General features: G+C 42.6%; 1 protein-coding gene across 1 annotated transcript in view; it reads right to left on the bottom strand.

The window, feature by feature from the left end:
* LOC124805276 (bumetanide-sensitive sodium-(potassium)-chloride cotransporter-like) overlaps positions 1-20,507 on the bottom strand; it is a 197,160-nt gene that overhangs the window by 7,830 nt on the left and 168,823 nt on the right. Inside the window, exon 18 of the mRNA XM_047265788.1 lies at positions 3,010-3,118. Coding sequence (XP_047121744.1) covers positions 3,010-3,118 — 109 coding nt within the window. The remainder of the gene's footprint in view (positions 1-3,009; positions 3,119-20,507) is intronic.

Raw genomic sequence — 20,507 nt, 5'->3', positions numbered from 1 at the left:
CTTGCTGGTAGGTCAACAGGAAGCAACTCGTACACATGGGTAATTTTGAATGGATAACAAAGAAGGATTTTTCATTGGATTTTACGCACCATGCTGGAGGATATGTACAATGTTCGGACCATTCTCGGTGCACTACACGTTTGCACACCACCACTTGTCTCCTCCTGCTTTGTTGTGGCCACTGCTTCCACCGACACTGAATCAATTTTTTTCCACCCTCTACCAGGTTGCACACCAAAAGAACCAATCTTTTCGAATTTCCAAATCATTTTCTCCAGTCCCATGGCAGTAATCGGACCAATGCCTTTTTTCAAACCTTCAGTGTTCGGAACTTCTGCAGAGCGACGTGTGCACAGTCAGCATTCTTGTCATACAGCTTTACAAGCAGAGCACGATCCTGCATTGAGACACTCATGACGAACATTTGAGACACGAAAGGAGAAAAAGCTGTGTACCCAGCGTGTTTATACCAACTTCAATTGGTCATGTGCATGACAGGTGTTTTCATTTACGTACTCTGACACGTTTGCTGATCAATTTTCACACTATTTTTTTCTTCTTCTGCCGTACGTTTTCCCCCTTTTACTGATAATATTCTGTTGCAATGTGACATCATTCTGACCAGTGGTGTTATTTCTATAGTGTTTCGGAAGTTTAACTTCAATTATATCCATCGGGTATAGTTTAGCAGTTAAAATTAGTGATGGGATGATAATCCCGATATTAAAAGTTAATAAATGTTTACACTTATATCTATGTTATTCATTGCCTTTATTACTAAGAATGGAAGGAAAGAAGAGAGCAGGTTTAGAGAAAACCTCTCTAGTCCTTTTCCTTCCATCCCTCTTTCTTACTCTTCAACCCTTCTGCCAGAAGGAGGCACTGGCTCTGAATGCTTGCATACACAATACCTTTTTTTAAACAATTAGGAGCTATACAATACCTCTAAGAAAGTCAGGAAAGGAATAGATAGCACCAAAAATACGAGTAAGAACACCAGTCAGACACTAGGACAATATGCATTCCCTATTTTGGCACCATTTTACAGAAATTTGCTGATGTAAGGAAATAATATGAAGCAATAATTGCTTTTTCCATCAGGAATAAATTATGTAATAGACTGCCACACAACATGAAATCTAACAAAGACATGTCGAATCAGGTGTTTACAATATAAAGTGCAATGGATGCCCAGTAAAGTATGAGCATCAGATCGGATGGAGCTTCTAAACTAGATTTAACAATATTCATCCAGATTTTCCATTGTTTAAACTCGATTTAAAGTATACGTAAATGATTTTAGGTACAACACTCCCCCCCCCCCCTCCTCCTCCCCCTAGTAATCTTCCATTGCTACTCACACTGATGACAAAAGGACACACTTCTGACAACACAGATAACACTCTAATAATACACAAAAAACTTAATGAAAACCGAGTTTCTTATTTTTATATTTTTATTTTTGCAATAATTATATTCTTAAGCAAAATGTTGTAAAGAAAAGCATATTTGTTACCTATAACCTTGAGTCACAATGTAAGCTACAGTTAAGTTGTCACAACTTGATAAGTGGCTCGGGCATGGCAGCTTCACGCACCAACCTCAACCAGTAATGTAACGTGATTATGTAAACGGGTCTGTGGCAATGCTTCAGTGTTGTCACGGCTATCTAGACAGCTATTGTTTTCAACTCTTTTGTTGAAAGCTGGCAACACTGCTGTGTGTGGACAGGGTCCTTTTTATGCTGTCTCGACTATAGTGATAAATGCTCTATGACTGTATCTATCTGTACAACCTCTGGACTGTTTATGTAGTAGTTTTGTGTGTGAGAGACATCTAAAGATGAAAATGTACATTTATGATGAACCGCTGGGGTCTGTCAGCTAGAACATATTATAAGTAGCTTTATTATCATATACAGTTTGTAGTCCTAATGTCATCACCTTAACAGATGCTGATTATACATTATTGGTAGCAAAATGTAACTCTAAACAAACAACTTGCTACATCCAGTGAATGAAAATGTGGTGTAATCCACTGAATTACCTGGGAGATTGGTGTGTATGCCACTGAAATGTGTTGTGGGAGAAAATAAAAAGTTACTGACGCAGAGAATTGTTTTAATTCTTCATAGGCTATCATTTCTTACATATATCTAAGTTGATGAAAATCTAATGTATTGTAAAGACAATTTTATTTTAGATGTTACTGACTGTGGCATTGGGTAAGCTCACTTTTGCCAAAAGCACTGGCAAGAATTTTATAGCTACAATGGAGAGCTGGTACTGCACCTTCAGTGTCTGATCTCTTTTCAGAGCATCCATATTTTAGAAGTGAAGGTCACTAACAAGAAAGCCACATTTTCAGTCTTTAGCTGTCAGCACCTCACAAATTTCTATGAAGGAGAATTGGTGATGTGTGCTATAATCTCATAGCATCCTGTTGCAGTACCTGCTTTGCTACAATTAAGTAGTGATCCGCCACTCACAACATTCTGATACACTTATTCCATTACCAATAGCCACACTCCCTTCCTCCCTCCTCCCCACCCCCTCCCCTCTTCGGCCAAATATACCTTTTGGAGGCCAGTTTCATTTTAACCATGTTTTTGTAATTTCCCAAATGAGTGAGGTGAAACATTTACTGCTGCTGCTATCCTTTTAATTTTGTATAGCCACATTTCTGAGATTCTTGTCCGGCTTCCCATACATCAGTTTCCTAGTATATGTTCTACTTGAGAGTGCTTTTTTTTTCAGTTTTCTTGCTTTTGAATCTTTTCCATCTCTATCTAGTCTACTGCTGTTTGTTTTGACATCTCCCTTTTTTTTAATCTTTCATGTCTTACACAAAACTTTGGCTGTGAAAAATCTCATTTCATTATCTACGTTATCATAGAATTGCGATTTTGGTAATTGATTTCAGCATACAAAGCCAACATTAACTGTTTATAAAGATAAATTTAGCAGCTGGCGTGCTACTGTAAATTTTATACGAAAGTTGACAACTTACATAACAATTAAATTAGCATCGATAGAGTTCTCCATCATTAGTTCTCTCAGTCTAATATGTCTGTTGGTTTTGTCTGCCATTGATCTAAGTTCTTCTTCCTTAATGTGCACTGGAAAGAAAAGTAATCAGAACATATATTTAGTTATTTGTAACTTCTGTAGATCATAGTTGCAATTTCTCGTTATGACAGGAGCAAATCAGTTTTACAATTTTAGTATACTTTCTCATGTGAAATATGCCAAGATGCTGACTGTTTACATTATTTGCCTGACCATTTATGCGAGTATAATGATACCACAAAAGTCTCAGGATAACATGTCTTAACAATAAAAATTAGCTACAATTAAATTGTTAACAGATGTGGAAATTACTAGTGCTTTCTCTGTTTATTCCAGGAATAATTACTATATTAACTCCATAGTTTAATTATTGTATCTTAAAGCCTATGAATTGGTCTAAAGTTTACTACAAATTGTGGTGGTGACTGAAGAGGACACTGTTGAAGAACTGTTAGCAGACTGACAGGAGGGGTAGATGGGATCAATATATACTACCTTCCAAAGTTCAAATAATAAATCAAGTATTACAAATAGTTCTGCTAGAAGTAAGTTCCAGAATGAAATGTTCACTCTGTGGCAGAGTGTGCACTGTTATGAAACTTCCTGGCAGATTAAAACTGTGTTTTGGATCGAGACTTGAACTTGGGACCTTTGACTTTCATGGGCAAGTGCTCTACCATCTGACCTACCCAAGCACGACTCATGACCCGTCTTCACAGCTTTACTTCCACTAGTATCTCCCTCTCCTACCTTCCAAACTTCACAACTAAGTTCATCTTGTGTTGCAGCGATAGCACCAATGACCACTAAGAATAGTGTGCAGAGATTAGGACAATAAGGAAAGGTAACAAGAGAAGATTATTTGACTAAGAGCTTTACAATGAGGTGACAAACCATGGGATAGTGATAGGCACATATACAGATGGCAGTAATATTGCGTGTACAATGTAGGAAAGGGCAGTGCACTGGGAAAACTATCATTTTTACTCCCATATCAAAAGGTTTCCGATGTGATTACAGCCACATGACAGGAATTAACAGAATCTGATTGTGGAATGGTAGTTGGAGCTAGACACATGGGGCATTAAATTTTTCAGAAATAGTTAGGGAATTCAATATTCTGAGATGCACAGAGTCAACAGTGTGCTGAGAATCCCAAATTTCAGGCATTAACTCTCACCACAGACAACAAAGAGGACGAGAGCCTTCATTTAGCAACCAAGAGCAGCACCATTTGCATAGAGTTCTCAGTGCTTAGAAGGCCAGCAACACTGTATGAAATAACTGCAGAAATCAATGTGGGACATATGATTGGCATTAATGGGCTATGGCAGCAGATGACCAGTGTGAGTCTCTTTGCCTAGATGACTGGGAAACAGTGGCCTGGTCAGGTGAGTCCTGATTCTGTTGGTAAAAGCAGACAGTATGGTTAAAGTGTGGTGCAGACTCCATGAAGCAATGGACCCAAGGCACTGTGCTAGCTGATGGTGGCTCCATAATGGCATGTTCAGTTACTTGGAGACCATTTACAGCCATTCATTGACTTCCATGTTCCCAAGCAATAATGGAATTTGTATGTATGACAATGCTTCCTGTAATTCGGCCACAATTTTTCACGATTGGTTTGGAGAACATTCTGGACAGTTTGAGTGAATGGTTTGGCCACCCAGATCGCCCAACATTAATCCCAACAAATATTTATGGGGCATAATCAACGGTTAGTTTGTGCAGAAACTCCTGCACCGGCAACCTGTTGCAATTATGGATGGCTATAGAGGCAGCATGGCTCGATATTTCTGCAGAGGAATTCCAATGTCTTGTTGAGTCCATACACATCGATTTGCTGCACTATGCAGGGCAAAACGAGGTCCAACATTATATTAGGAGGTATACCATGACTTTTGTCACCTCAGTATATTATTTTAATTTAAAATTTCTTTTAGATATTTTACCTAAAACTACATCGATATTTTCTTTGTAAAATATCCATTTGATTGGCACCAGCTGCTCAGTATCTGCTGCTCAAAGTTAACTCTGCAATAATTATTTAGTTTCTTTTGCTGGTGCACGCGCATGCACACACACACGCGCACGCACAACTGCAGTCTCAGGCAATTGAGGCCACACTCATTTTGAGGAAGTAACTGAATTTGTACTAGAAATTATTAAAACTTCCTGGCAGGTTAAAACTGCGTGCCAGACCAAGATGAACTTGGGACCTTTGCCTTTCGTGGGAAAGTTCTCTACCAACTGAGCTATCCAAGCACAACTCATGACCCGTCCTCACTGCTTCAATTCTGGAAGCTCGTCTCCTACCTTCCACTTGCCCGCGAAAAGCAAAGGTCCCAAGTTCGAGTATCGGTCTCGCACGCAGTTTTAACCTGCCAGGAAGTTTCACATCAGCGCACGCACACACTGCAGCAAAGTGGAAATTTCATTCCAGATATTATTAGTTTGATGAGTGACAAAACTGAGTGCCAGGGTGGTGCTTAATTTTCATGTTGCAGTTTTTCTTTGTGCAGTGTTCCATACTTACTCTCTCAGAAATTCCTTTCTCAAATTAAGACCTATGTTTAATACTAATAGACTTCTCTTTACAAAGAATGCCTTTTTGCCAATGCTACTTTGCTTTTTATGTCATCTGTGCTCCATCTGCCATGGGTTATTTTATTGCCTAGGTATCAGAATTCCTTAAGTTCGTCTACTTGGTGATCCCCAATTCTGATGTTAAGTTTCTCGCTGTTCTCATTTCTGCTACTTCTCATTACATGTTTCTTTCTTTTGTTTACTCTCAATCCATGTTTTGTAGTAATTAGACTCTTCGTTCCATTCTACACATCTTTTAATTCTTCTTTGTGATCACTGAGGATAGCAATGTCACCAGTGTATCTAATCATCAATATTCTTTCACCCTGAATTTTAATCCCACTCTTGAACCTTTTCTTTGTTTCCCTCATTGCTTCTTCAATTTATAGACAGCATTTCATTTTTGGTTTTCCAGTTTTATTGTTCTCTCTTGGTTCTTGTACATATTGTGTGTTACTTATCTTCTCTTATAGCTTACCCCTCTTTTTCTCAAAATTTCCAACATCTTGCACCATTTTACATTGTGAAATGCTTTTTACGGATCAACAACTCCTATGGATTTGGCATGATTTTTGTTCAGTCTTGCTTCCATTATCAACCGCATCAGAAATGCCTCTCTGGTGCCTTTACCTTTCGTAAAGCTGAACTGATCATCACTTAACAGATCCTCTATTTTCGTTTCCTTTCTTCTGTGTGTTATTCTTGTGAGCAACTTGAATGCATGAGCTGTTAGGCTGGCTGTGTGATAGTTTTTTGTACATGTCAGCTCTTCCAATGTTCTGAATTCTGTGGATGACAATTTTCCCTAAGTCTGATGGTGTATCACCAGTCTCTCACACCCTACACACCAGTACGAATAGTCACTTTGTTGCCACTTCCCACAATTATTTTTGTAATTCTGATGAAATTTTATCTATCCCTTCTGCCTTATTTGATGTAAGTCTTCGAACGCTCTTTTAAATTCTGATTCAAATACTGGGTCTCCCATCTCCTCCCTGTCGACTCGACTCCTGTTTCTCCTTCTGTCACGTCATCAGCCAAGTCTTCTCCCACATAGAGGTCTTTGATGTAGTCTTTCCATCAATCCATAGTCTCCTCTACATTCAACAATGTAATTACCATTGCACTCTTAATGTTAGCACTCGTGCTTTTAATTTCACCAAAGGTTGATCTGACTTTTCTATATGCTGAGTCCATCCTTCGAATGATCATTTCTTTTTCTATTTCTTCACTTTTTCATGCAGCCATTTTGCCTTAGCTTCCCTGCATTTCCTATTTATTTCATTCTCAAATGACATTTATTTCTGTTTTCCTGAATCTTCCTGAACATTTTTGTACTTACTTCTTTCTACAATCAGCTAAAGTATTTCATCTGTTATCCATGGTTTCTTTGCTGTTGCCTTTCTTGTACCTATGTTTTTCTTCTCAACTTTCATGATAACTTCCATGATTGCCCTTTTTAGAGATGTCAATTCCTCTTCAACTGAACTCCCTTCTGAGCTATTCATTATCACAGCATCTGTAACCTCAGAGAACTTCAAGCGTGTCTCTTCATTCCTTAGTCTTTCTGTATCCCACTTCTTAGTGCATTGATTCTTGCTGGCTAGTCTCTTGAACTTCAATCTACTCTACATCATTACTAAATTGTGATTTGAGTCTATATCTGCCCCTGGGTACACATTACAATCCAATATCTGATTTCAGAATCTCTGCCTGCCCATGATGTAATCTGACTGATATCTTCCCATATGTCCTGGCATTTTCCAATTATACCTCACCCTCTTGTGGTTAGTCCATGAAGAAATATAAACAAATTAGAAAAGCATCATATAACAACCAATCTCCTGGGTACCTAAATCAGTATCTCTCAGTTGTGTGGCATGCTAGTTTTATCTACAACAGATTTTAAAAAAATAATGTCCTAGATGGAAGAGAGATAACATCACAAGTGTCTCAGAACCAATAGACGTGATATGTGGTGACTATGGCAGAAATGAGGAAATGGTTACTATAATTATTATTGGGGGTGGGGGTGGGGGGGCAAGTTGGGACAGGCGGTGGGACTGATCAAGCAGAAACAAATCTTTTACAATGGTTTAGCTTCCACTGTTAAAACTGCTTTTGAGAAATTTTCAACTATGGTACCAGTCAAGAACACATCACCTGATATGGGCATTTGGAAGGTGGCTTTTCTGTGGTGGACTGCATCATCATACTTTCGATGCAGTAACTTAAGTTGAATTTGTATGCAAGGGTGAGGCAGCTAAGGCAAGCTACCATAGCATCCTAGCTGGCATAGTTAAATATATCAAGGAACAGTTTTTGCTGAGTACAATGAACACTGTGGCTAACTTTCTGACAAATTTTTAATTTTTACAGTAGCTGAATTATTACACCAACTGCTTTCTTAATAGATGGAGCTATACCCATCACTGCATTAAAAATTCTCTGGTTTCCAGCTGTCTCAAGTGATAAATTACACAAGCTTTCAGCCACGCACTCCATGGCCATTTTCAAGTGGTATGACTGCCAGCGGGCTGCTGGTACACCCCTCATATACATTAGCTACTGGCTGTGGTGTCACTGATGCCTGTCGCATTGCCATATATGGGCATACATTAACTGTGCATCTGATGTGCCTGCTTCAGCCGTGGATCCCATGCCATGCTGAACTGCAGGCCACTGCCTCTATTTAGGTGTTATTGGTGGTGTTTATTTTAATGGCTTCTCTAATTAAACAATCCCAGAAGCCCTTAGTGTGAGCCATGACAGGTGTTCAGTTAAAATTTTATCTGGTGTCTATTTTCTAAAGCATGTTCAGCTAAAGCAGATTTCTTGGGGTAGCATAGGTGATAATACCTCTTGTACCATTTCCTTCAATTTTCCACAGTGCGTACTGTTTGTCCAGTGTTAGACTGGCCACACTCACTAGGTATCTTGTAGACCCCAGTTGTTCTGAGGCATGCTGTGATTGATGATTGATGACTTTGTTGGAGGCCTCAAGATCAATTTGATCTTGTGTCTTTTCAGCAAGTGGTTTATTGTGGCCGACATAGAGCCTTGGAAAGCAAGTTTCTTTTCCTACTCATTGTTGGTGGTCTTATTGTGAGTCTTACTTGAAATCACTTCATTTATTTGGTAGACTCATAGCCACTGTTCCTGAAGGCCTTGTGTTTATGGTATAGCTCATGGGACAGATTATCAGCATCTGATATCATTCTTGCATGGTGCACCAGTGTCTGTAAAACAGTGCGCTTCTGTGCCAAGTGATGATGGCATGCAAGTACAGATTGGTGGTGGTGGGTTTTATATAGACACTGTGGCCAAGGCATCCATTTTGTTTGTGTTGGACCAGGACATCAAGGAAGAGCAATGCATTGTCTTTTTCTGTCTCTGTGGATGTTACTGTCAATGCTGTTGAGACATTTTCCAAGAACTTGCCAAGTTTCTCACATCTGTGGAGCCAAATGATGAATGTGTCATCAACATATCGAGAGAAACAACTACGCTTTGATGTTGCCATATCTAAGGCAATATCTTCAAAATTCTCTATGAAGAGGTTTGTAAAAGCTAGAGCTAATGGGCCAATCATTGTAACACCATCCATCTGATCATACTTGTGCAGTAAATAAGGCGACTTAAGAGTGTGCCTAAATAGCTCAACCACACCACTTACAAAGAGCTGGGATACTAGGTACAAACAGTCTCAGACAGGCAAATTTGTTAACAGTGCCACCCTAAGTCAAAGACGGTTAATTTGCCTGATAGAATCTGCTGATTTTTTTTAGTATGATGTTTGCAGTGACCCACATGTGGGGTGAGGAGATTGGCCAAGTACTTTGCCAGCTTATATGCTGGTGAACCAATGGTGGATACAATGAGGCAGAATGATGTCCCATCCTTGCGAACCTTCGGTAAAGCATAAGCAATTTGTGGTTGAGATGCCGGTCAGGCAAGTTTCTTGGCCACATTGTCTTCCACTGAAGAATGCTTGAGAAGTTCAGATGCTGGGTTGTGTGGGAGTTTCCAATAAGCATCTTTGTCCAGTACCACACAGATCTTCATATCATAATGTGCCTAGTCCATAATTATGGCTGCATTCTTTTGTCAGCAGGAAAGATTACAATGCTTTCATGATTGTATAGTGCTTGCTGGCCATTGCGCTCAGCCATGGTCACGTTGGGTGGTGATAACTTGACTTTAGTGAGAATATGGCTTGTTTCATGCCTTATTTCATCCACTGTTTCATTTCAGAGCTTGCAACTGCCTGTTTGACACTGCTCATGTGACAGAGAGGAATGTCCTGTGATGATGGTGCAGAATTGAGTCTTTTCGTAAGTGCCAACATTGCACCCATGTCTGTCTCATAGTCAAGTTGATGATGGGGCATTCTGAGGATCTGTGGTCTGCGCCATGCTATTGTTAGTGGCACCATGCTATTGTTAGTGGCTGAAATTTCCTTGCTGCCTCTCTGCGGTCTGTTTCTGTGACGACATTTGTTAAGAAACCATAGCTGTGTTTTACTATTCGAAGTCCAAAGCTGTGAGTGTCCTTGACTGTTGCAGATAGATGCAGATCAATCTCCACAATGTGCACTACTGACCAGTTGACAATCCATGCTACTGAGAGAAATAGATATTAGTCATTGGCACTCAGAATCTAGGTCTACGACCTTGAGTCACACAACCAAAGCAATGTGTAGAACACAAGGAGACTGATATTATACATATAGCATCATCCTACGTATCTTACTTTCCTTCTCTTTCCGTATGGTAAGTCTCCCCTGACCCGCAGTTCTGGGTGACTTTCAGCAAATCTACCCCTTCTCCTAGACCTCTCCAGTTCTTTTCCTTTAGCTCCGAGAGCTTACCAATGACATCAATCTTTTATGTCTGTGTTCTGCCGCAACTTGGTGAGTAGATTTTTTAGCTATCCAGTTAAATAATAGTACTATCAACAAAGATTCATAGAAATTGTAAGAACTGAGTCTTTAGCTTCAATTTATTTTCTCCAAGCCAAGAATTTATGACTTGACCTGCACTGTTGATAGTATGATGTGTATGACAATGTTATATGCATAATATGAGGCTCCTTGTGTTTTTAAAAGGAGTCTTTCCGTAACACAACTCACGGTCATGGACTTAGTTTATGAGCCTTATACATGCCATCTGACATCCAGATCCCAACAGAAAATAGTCCACCTAATATAATGAAGCCAAATTTGTTGATCACCAAGTAACACATCATATAGCTTTTTAGGAATCTCAACTTCAGTCCCTGTTTTATTGATAGGCCTAATAGCCACAAATATCTACACTTCCCAACAGATATGCTGCCTCAGTTATTGGAAAACATCCCACTGCACATAAAGCAATCCAGGGTCTCTCTCATATTCCATTCAGATAATTGCAAACCTTAACAGAATATTTGCAGAGCATAGTGTTGTAACTAGGAACACAAGGAAACAGACAACTGCCAAAGAGATACAATGTACTGGTCATGAAGTGATAACAAGTATACAGTGAAGGTATTTACATGTCACAAAAAACATTAACAACTGAGAGCCTGGAGGCCTGAGCATGTCCTTATAAAGATATTATCCCCAACAGGTGCTGGTGGTGTAGTGCTGCATGTGTACGGCAGACAAGGTGACAATGATCGATGACCAGGTTGCCACTAGCAACCACCTCTGGCAGTTGCGGGTGCACAGTTCGAATGTCAGTGTACACTACATTTTCCATAGTTTCCCAACTTACGACCGTTGTGGGCAGTAGGTGTACTAACCAGCTAGTTACTACATTACTCTTTCCAGACACGGGGAAAGACCAGGCTGATGCTGTGACTGAAGAGACATCCATGTTGGTGGGGTGGCATCCAAATATGCGAGAAGTTCCCAATCTGTCTGAGCAGTGCATATGGGTGAAAGTGAATGGGAACAGGGCACCCCCACCAGCCACAGAGCCTGAGATGACTGGTGCATAGGATTGGTGACAATGGGGGTGGAAGCCCTTTGGACACTGGATGATGAGGGGTGTCGGCATGGACAGCAAGATTGTGGCAGACAGGAGGAGAGGTTATGGCGATGGAGGCCCGGCATCTGTCCCACCTGGCAGCAGCGCCTGCTCAGTGCAGTGGGAGGTGCTGGCATCTGCCGCAAGAAGTAAAGCCTCTATTGGTGCTGATGAAGGCCAGCCACTGGTCCGGGGTAGGCAAGCACAACCCAGTGCGTGCATAGCCACGGAGCAGCTAAGGCCAATGGTGAATGAGGCATTGAGCCCATGTTCCAAGGCAGGGGCCCTGATCCAGTAAGGGTATCGTCCAAATGCCCTGGCCTGGTGCAGGCTGCTGTGTTAGGCACAAACAGTGACACTACTGGCACCACGGGGGTGCGGGGGACGACGACACCTCCATGGCAGCAAGAGGTTGAGCTGCACTTCTGGCTGATGGCCATGCAGAAGCTTGGCAGGATGTTTCGACTCAGTTGGCTTTGTTCTGTAAGAGCTTAAAAAAATGTGAGAGCCTCTTTGGCTGAGAAATTGCCTACATACTTGCGCAACTGTCTTAAAATGTTAGACAAGTTGTTCCACCTCACCATTTGACTATGGGTGGAAAGGAGGTGTCGAAGTGACAAATGTCATTGAGTGTCTACCACAAACTGAGGACTATTGTCCAAAACCAGGTTGCAAGGCAGATCATCTATGGAGAATATCTTTAACTGAGCCTTGACAGTCATGTCCGCTGTCTCAGGCGGGCAACGCATGACACAAGGAATTTGAGAAAAATCATCAGTTGCCAATAACCAGGAAGTGCCTAAAAAAGACCAGCAAAATCTGTGGACTCTTTCCCAAGGTTGTGTAAGGGCTGGCCACGGCAAAAAAACAGTGCACAACACTGCCCACTGCCTGGTGACTCGAACACGTGAGCAGGCCATGACAAGGTGTTCCACTTCCTGATCTATGCACAGCCAAACCACATGATGGCATGCCAACAGATTTGTGCAAGAGTTCTCCCATGGTGATGCTGATATAATAACTGGAGAGGACCTTCTGCTGCAGAGCTGCTGCAACTATGATATGGGGTGTAAACCCTTCCATTGATAAGAGAATAATGCCATCTAGGAGGGAGAAGCGATGACACAATGCATAAAAATTACCAAGTGTATGATTTGCCAAAGCACCAGATCCACCACCATAGCATAGGCAACATGGGAACTGGTGATGGGGAAGCCATCCACTGACTGCCTTGCCTCCATATCCAGTTTAAAACGAAACAGTTCCTCCTGGTGTAATGAGGTTTAGGCCCCATAGGGAGCTGCGACAGAGCATCCACATTTGCATGTTGCAAAATGGGACAGAAATGGATCTCAGTTATTTTATTGGGACAAGAACAGAACTCAGTGCTGAAGTGGACGAGTGGTCTGGTCCAGTAAGAACGACAGTATGAAAGAATGCATGTAATTTTTTAAGGCTTATACAATAGCAAGAGCTGCATTTTCCACCTGAAAATAATGTTGCAGAGCTGTGTGGACTGTTTTTGATGAAAAGTCAACAGGCTGTTCAGAGCCATCTGAATAGCGATGAGCAAAGACTGACCTCATAAGGTACTCAGATACGTCTGTGGCCAGGACCAGGTGCTTGCCAGGTCGAAATGTTGCAAGACATGGTGCAGAGTGAAGGTTATCTTTAAGCTGCACAGAAAGTCTCTTAAACTGCAGATCAAACAAAAGGAACATGTTTCTGATGCAACAGATGCAAGAGGTGAGTGACAGTAGCCACCCTAGAAATAAACTTGTGATAGTATTCAACTTTGCGAAGGAATGCCTGGAGTCCTCTTATATTAGACAGACAGGTCAAAGCTGTTATGGCAGTGACACACTGTTCCATGGGGCACATGCCCTGCCAGAAAATTCCATGACCTAAATAAACAACAGAAGGCTGTAAAAACTTGGTGAGATTACATTCGAGGCACATAGCAAATAGAACAGTAAACAAATAACGTATGTTATGTAGGTCATCCTCTGTGGTAGTATTTGCCTTGAAGACAGTTAATGCAATGACAGACAACAGTCATAACATGTTCTAAAGAACACTGGAAGATGGCAGGCACACTAGCGAACCCGAACATTAGCCATTTATACTGATAGAGGCCGAAAGGCGTATTAATCCCAAGCAACAATTTTTGGTGCTTTGTCCAGTGGAATCAGAAGGCAGCTTTAGACGATTTTTTTTAAAAGAATTGGCCCCAAACCAATTTTTTTTAGCAACTCCTCCAAGCGAGGCAGGGGTTAAGTGTCTGTAACAGACTATGCATTAATGGTGACCTTGAAGTTGCCACACAGCTGAAGCCAACCACGTGACTTCTTTATGATTGCTAAATTCATAGCCCATTTACTTAAAGAAATCAATCTAATCACTCCCAATGATAGTAAGCAGCCCAACTCCATCTTAACCTTGTGGTGTAAGGCTACTGGCACCATTTAGACCCAAAAAAAGTGAGGGCAGATTGAAGGTGATGTGTGCCATGAAATTGTTAGCACAACCTATTCCTGAGACAAACAAATCAAAAACTCCGAATACAAAGAATCCAATCCTTGATCTGACACCAGTTCCACCACACTGTAATAGAAAAAGCAAAAACAACAAAGATATCTAACCCAAACAAATTTTCTTTACTGCTTGGGACAGGCCACCCACCTAGGCTGCATGAAACATGATTGCATCCGATTATGGTGTCTGCGTAAGACTCCTGAGATTTAGCCTTCGTGAACTGACACAAACTGACAACTGAGGCCATGAAGCTCAGCTGCCAAAGCTCAATACAATTGCTGTGGTTGTTTGTGACATGGGTGGAATTCAACACATGCAAGAACCACATGCGTACGCTTGCAATGATAGGACAGCAAACTACACATACTGTTGAAAGAAAGTGATGTTAGTTCTTGCAGAGGAATTATGTAGCACACTAAGTGATACATATGAGGGTGTATCCACAATAAGAAAAGGACTTTACAGACCACCTTGTCAACCACTCTGAATGCCATGAAATGTTGGTGAAGAAGCCACTTCTCATAAGCATTTCAGTCTTCTGCGAATCCATCATTTGGAGGTTGTGATGGATGAGGGGAATTGGAGGGTGAAAAACCAGCAGCTGAGCATGGGTCAACAAAGCCAACAACTGTTCCAACAGGGCCATATGCACCTGCTGCGTTGCAGAAGTGGTTTAAGTAAACCCTCCATGGAAGAGCCAAAAGGCAGAAAAACCACAGAATCTAAAATCCAAGGAAATTTGAACCTCACTCATCGCCACTTGTGTTCTAAGTAGGAACACAAGAAAAAACACTGCTGTAAAAAACCTAAAATTTAATGGCTCAGAGTGACAACAAGAATACAGTTTAGGTATTTACACATCTCTAAATCATTAACATCTGAGGGATTTTACAGACGCTATTCCCATCAGGTGTCGTCAAGCAGTTCTTCACATGCACGGCAGACCAACTAAGCCATCTAAGGTAAAATGGTTTTTCACGAACACACACAAATTTATCTGTTAATTACCTTTACATGTTGCTATGAAAATTTTCTGATTGTTATTCTATATAACGCAGTATAGCAGAGATACTGAGTCGCAGATAGGTGCCACAAAAAGACTGTCACAAATAAAGTTTTCGGCCATTAAGGCCTTTGTCAACAACAGACGACACACACACACACACACACACACACACACACACCACACCACACCACAACACAACACAACACAACACAACACAACACAACACAACACACACACACACACACGACTGCAGTCTCAGACAACTGAAACCACACTGCTAGCAGCAGCACCAGTGCACGATTTGGTTTTGTTTTGGTTTAGGGCACAAAGAACAAATGGCGGCATATGCACCCAAGTCAAAACTATAGAACACACAAACAGAGAGGAGTTAAAAAACGACTATATGTCAGTCCCAATTGACATAAGAGAAGACAGCTAAAAGCAGGAACTTGGAGAAAGGGCTAAAAAAGACACCATACAGAAACGGAGGTCCAAAACTAAAATTTAAATGGCCTTTGCCATATTGCTTTGACAGATAAAAAGTAAAACGTGGTCAACAGCCCGTGCGTCATTTGCCGAAACGGCCGATAACTCAGATGGCAAATCCAAGCGGGAAAGTAAAGAGTTAAATACTGGACATTCCGTCAGGAAGCAGCCGACAGTTAAAACTTGGGCGCAATGTGTACAAAGTGGTGGGGTGGCGCCACTTACCAAATGATGATGGCTAGAAATGCAATGCCCAATACACAGCCTAGTTAAAATGACCTCCTGGTGGGAGGGTCAAGAGGAGGTTGTTGAAGCCGCTGGGAGAGGCTTAATAAACCAGAGCTTATTCCCGTGAAGAGACTACCATTAGCAATGCCAAATGGACATCACCTACTCACCTACTGACAGATGGCAACATGGAAATCATCAGAGGGAATACAGGAACTAGCAGGCTGAGGTACAGGAATGGTAGCCTTGACAGCAGTGTCAGCAGCCTCGTTTCATGTCAGACCGACATGACCAGGAACCCACTTAAACATCACAGTGGCTGCACCAAGAATGAGTAAGTGACAGTTTTCCTGGACCCATTGCACTAAGGGACGGGCGGTGTACAGCACACACAGATTTTGAAGAGAGCTAAGCGAGTCTGAGCAGAGGACACAATTGAAAAATTGGAGTCATTGGATGTACTCCGTGGCCTGATATAGGCCGAAGAGCTCTACTGTAAACACTGAGCAGTGTGCCAGAAGCCAATATCAAAAGGCACAGGCACAAATGATGAAGGCACACCCAATCCCATTGTCAGTCCAAGAGCCATCAGCATATTGTGAAGTTCCATGCGAAGATCATGAAACTGAAGGCGATAGATCGAGATTGGAGTAGTGTCTTTAGGAAGCAAAAGAAGGCCAATGTTAACATGGGCCACTTCACGAAGCCAAGATGGTGAAGGGTTCACACCCACTGGGAAAGTAGAGTGAAGTTAAGCCACCATAGCAAAAGCAGACTCCAGGAGGTAACAGAGAAGAGGGACGTGCCCCATACTGGCGATGAAAGAATCATCGAAGAAGGAGGCATAGGATGGCAAACGGCTTGCATATCTGCTGAGGAGAAAGTCACGGCAGTAGGACGGTGTTAGTTCAGCAGCTTCAGCATACAGACACTCAACTGGGCTAGTGTAAAAGGCGCCAGTTGCCAAACGGATGCCACGATGGTGAAGAATGTTGAGACAGCGTAAGAGGGATGGATGTGCAGACGCATAAACAAAGCACCCATAGTCAAGTTTCAAATGTACAAGGGACTGGTACAAACAGAAGAGGGTGTTTCTATCAACACTCCAGAAAGTACCATTGAGGACACGTAGGACACTGAGGAACTGCGCGTAGTGGGCTGACAGGTAAGACACACGGGAGGACCAATAGTGTTTTCTATCGAGCATGAGCCCCAGGAATTTCATAGTTTCAACGAACAGAAGGGCAACAGGCCCAAGATTTGTAAAGATGCCAGGAGAAACCATTTTCGATGGCAGAAATTCGTACAAATGGTTTTGTCAGTGGAAAAACAAACACCATAGTTGATGCTCCAGGAGTAAAGACTATCAAGACATCGCTGAAGATGCAGCTCAGTGAGACAGGTCCATGGTGAACTGCAATAGATGGCAAAATGGCCAACAAAAAGGGAGCCAGAGATGCGTGGCAAGAGACAGGCCGTTATAGAGTTAATGGCAACAGCAATGAGGACGACACTCAGGACAGAACCCTGAGGCACACCATTTTCCTGGATAAAGGTGTCTGACAAGGCAGAACTCACACACACCATGAAAACTCTGTCTTTTAAAAATTCCTGAAGGAAACAGGGCAGGCGGCTATGGAAGTCTCACATGTAAAGAGTATGGAGGATACCAGTTCTTCAGCAGGTGTCTTATGCTTTCTCCAAATCAAAAAACATTGCCATATTCTGGGATTTGTGCAGAAAACCAATCATGACATGGGTGGACAAAATAACGAGATGGTCAATGGCAAAACGCCGCACCCTAAACCCACACTGTGCATTCATTTATTAGTGAATTGGGAGACTTGAGCCACCTTATCAGCCAGGCATGAATCATACATTCCATCACCTTGCAAACACAACTGGTGAGAGATAGGGCAGTAGCTAGAAGGAAGGGTTTTGTCCTTACCAGGCTTAGGTATGGGTATGACGGTATCTTCATGCAAGCATCCAGGAAATGTGCCCTCTGCCCAGATGCGGTTGTACGTGTTAAGCAGAAAGTGCTTGACCGCAAGAGGAAGGTGCTCCAACATCTGAATGTTGACAGCTTCTGGCCCTGGGGCAGAGGATCAGGATGAACTGAGAGCATGATGTAGCTCCTTCGTAGTAAAGGTGGCACTGTAGCACTGAAGATTCTGAGAAGAGAAGGGTATTGCCCGAGGCTCCTTAGCTTGTTTCTGATGGAAGAAGGCATGGTGCTAGTGGGAAGACCTCAAAACATCTGCAAAATGGCAGCCCAGGGTGTTGGAAATAGCAATTGGGAACATGACAATACCGTCTGCTACTGTCAGGCTGGAAATTGGCGAATTGATTGTGATCCCAGAGAGCCATCGGAAGTTGGCCCACACAACAGAGGAAGGGGTGGAATTGTTAAAAGAACTAGTGAATGTAATCCAGCAAGCTTTTTTGTATACCAAAGAACGCAACAACACTTTGCGTGCATCTATTTATAATGAAACGCAGAGTGCACGCCTCCGTGAGCGGATTGCGTCGTGGCAGGCCTCAGTCCACCAAGGGACTGGGACACGGAGTGACACATAAGAAGTGTAAGGAATGGAATGTTCTGCAGCAATAAGAATAACATTTGTAAGATATTCCACCTGGTCATCACAACTGAGGAAATCTTGTTCCTCGAAGGTCACCAGAGAGGAGTAAAGCCACCAGTCAGCCTTAGTGAGCTTCTGTTTGGGTGCACGCAGGTGAGGTAGGAGTCAAGGAGTTAGCAAACAGATAGCACAGGGGAAATGGTCACTCGAGTAGGCATCAGAAAGAACGGATCACTGAAGATGATGGGCAACTGGGTAGTGCAGAATAGGTGTGCAAGGAGTCAGAAAGGAAAGTGGGCGCTCCATTGTTAAGTCAGAAGAGGCGCATCTCTGATAGGTTCTGGGAGAACCCCAAAGGAGATGATGCACATTAAAGTCACCGAATAGCAGAAATGGGCGGTGGGGGTGGGGGGGTGGGGGGGGGGAGGAGTGGGGAGGTAGCTGCCCAATAAGCTGAAGGAAGTCTGCCATGGTGACATCGAATGATGGAGGAATATAAATGGTACAGAGGGAAAGTCAGGTGGGGAAGGAAAAGATGAACTGCAGCAGCTTGAAGATGGGTAATCAGGAAAATGGGTTGACTTGAATGTCATCCCATATGAGCAGCTTAACCCCTTGATGTCGAATGCTGACCTTAGGGGGAAGGTCAAAACAAACCGGGAAGAAATGCGAAAGCTCAAAGTGGTCATGAGGGTGCAATTTAATTTCCTGAAGGCAGACTACAAGGGGACACTGCGATGCTAAAAGCACCCATAAATCCTCTTTGTGGCACCGAAGGCCACAAATGTTCCATTGGAGGAGAGTCATGATGAGGAAGAGATGTAGGGGTGTTACCTCGGCAGTTACCAAGTGACAGCCTGTGAAGATTCACTGCTACAAGGCACAGAAGCAGTAGGATCCTGCTCCATAGGGTCCACATAAGCATTGGCTTGCTTGTGCTGACAGTCTGTGAAGTCAAACACTGAATAATGATTGGTGGTGCACACTGGTGATACAGAGGCCGGTTGGGCTAAGGTATCATGTGGCTACACCGTTTAAGAGGGTCTTGTGTAGCTGGTGGCTTCGCCTCTTGAGTCGGGAGTCTGATGGCTTGGAGCACAGCTGGACGCAGCGATGGTGAAGCTACCTTGATACTAGGTGATTTCACAACCTCAGAGCTGCTCAGAGAAGAGGTCGCATGTCTGCATGGTCATGTTCTTCATGGAGCGAGGGATAAGAAAAACAGAACTGTAGGTACCAGACGGGAGAGCACAGGGTTTGAGACTAGCCAATAACTTGCAAGTGACTGAGTAAAGCACTTTTTCCTTCACCTGCATCTCTTGTACAGCCCACTCATCAACATACATGGGACACTACTGAGAGGAGGTGGCATGGCCACCATTGTAGTTGATACAGCAGGGAGGAGGAGGCGGACAATTGCCCTCGTGCGCATCCCTACCACAGGTTACACATTGGGCTGGGTGTCAACAAGACATTCTAGTGGGTTGAAATGACACTGGTAGCAGCACATTGGGTTCGGAATGTAAAGCCGGACTGTGATAATTTCATAGCCTGCTTTGATCTTGGACAGAAACATCACTCTATCAAAGGTGAGAAAAACAGAGCGGGTGGGCACTCAGGAGGAATCTACAAGTTCATCACCTGATGGACGGCAATGACACCCTCATCAGAGAGGTAAGACTGGATTTCAGCCTCAGTTAAACTGTTGAGCAACCTAGTGTAAATAACACCATGGGAAGAATTCAAAGTTCCATGGGCCTCGACACGAACAGTGTAGCAGTGGAGAAGTGAGGCGGCAAGCAGTTGTTGTGCTTGAGATTCAGAAGTACTCTTCAAGAGAAAAGTGCCATTCCATAAATGAGAGCAGGATTTCACAGGGCTGGCAATTGCAACAACACCTTTCTGAATAATAAATGAATTTACCATGGTGAAGGACTGAACGTCTTCAGTACATGAGATCATGAGGAACCCTGGTACATTGGGAACGGACTTTGAATCATTA

The sequence above is a fragment of the Schistocerca piceifrons genome, chromosome 7 (genome assembly GCF_021461385.2).
Source record: "Schistocerca piceifrons isolate TAMUIC-IGC-003096 chromosome 7, iqSchPice1.1, whole genome shotgun sequence".
Lineage (NCBI taxonomy): Eukaryota > Metazoa > Arthropoda > Insecta > Orthoptera > Acrididae > Schistocerca > Schistocerca piceifrons.
This window is presented reverse-complemented; position numbering and strand designations above follow the sequence as displayed.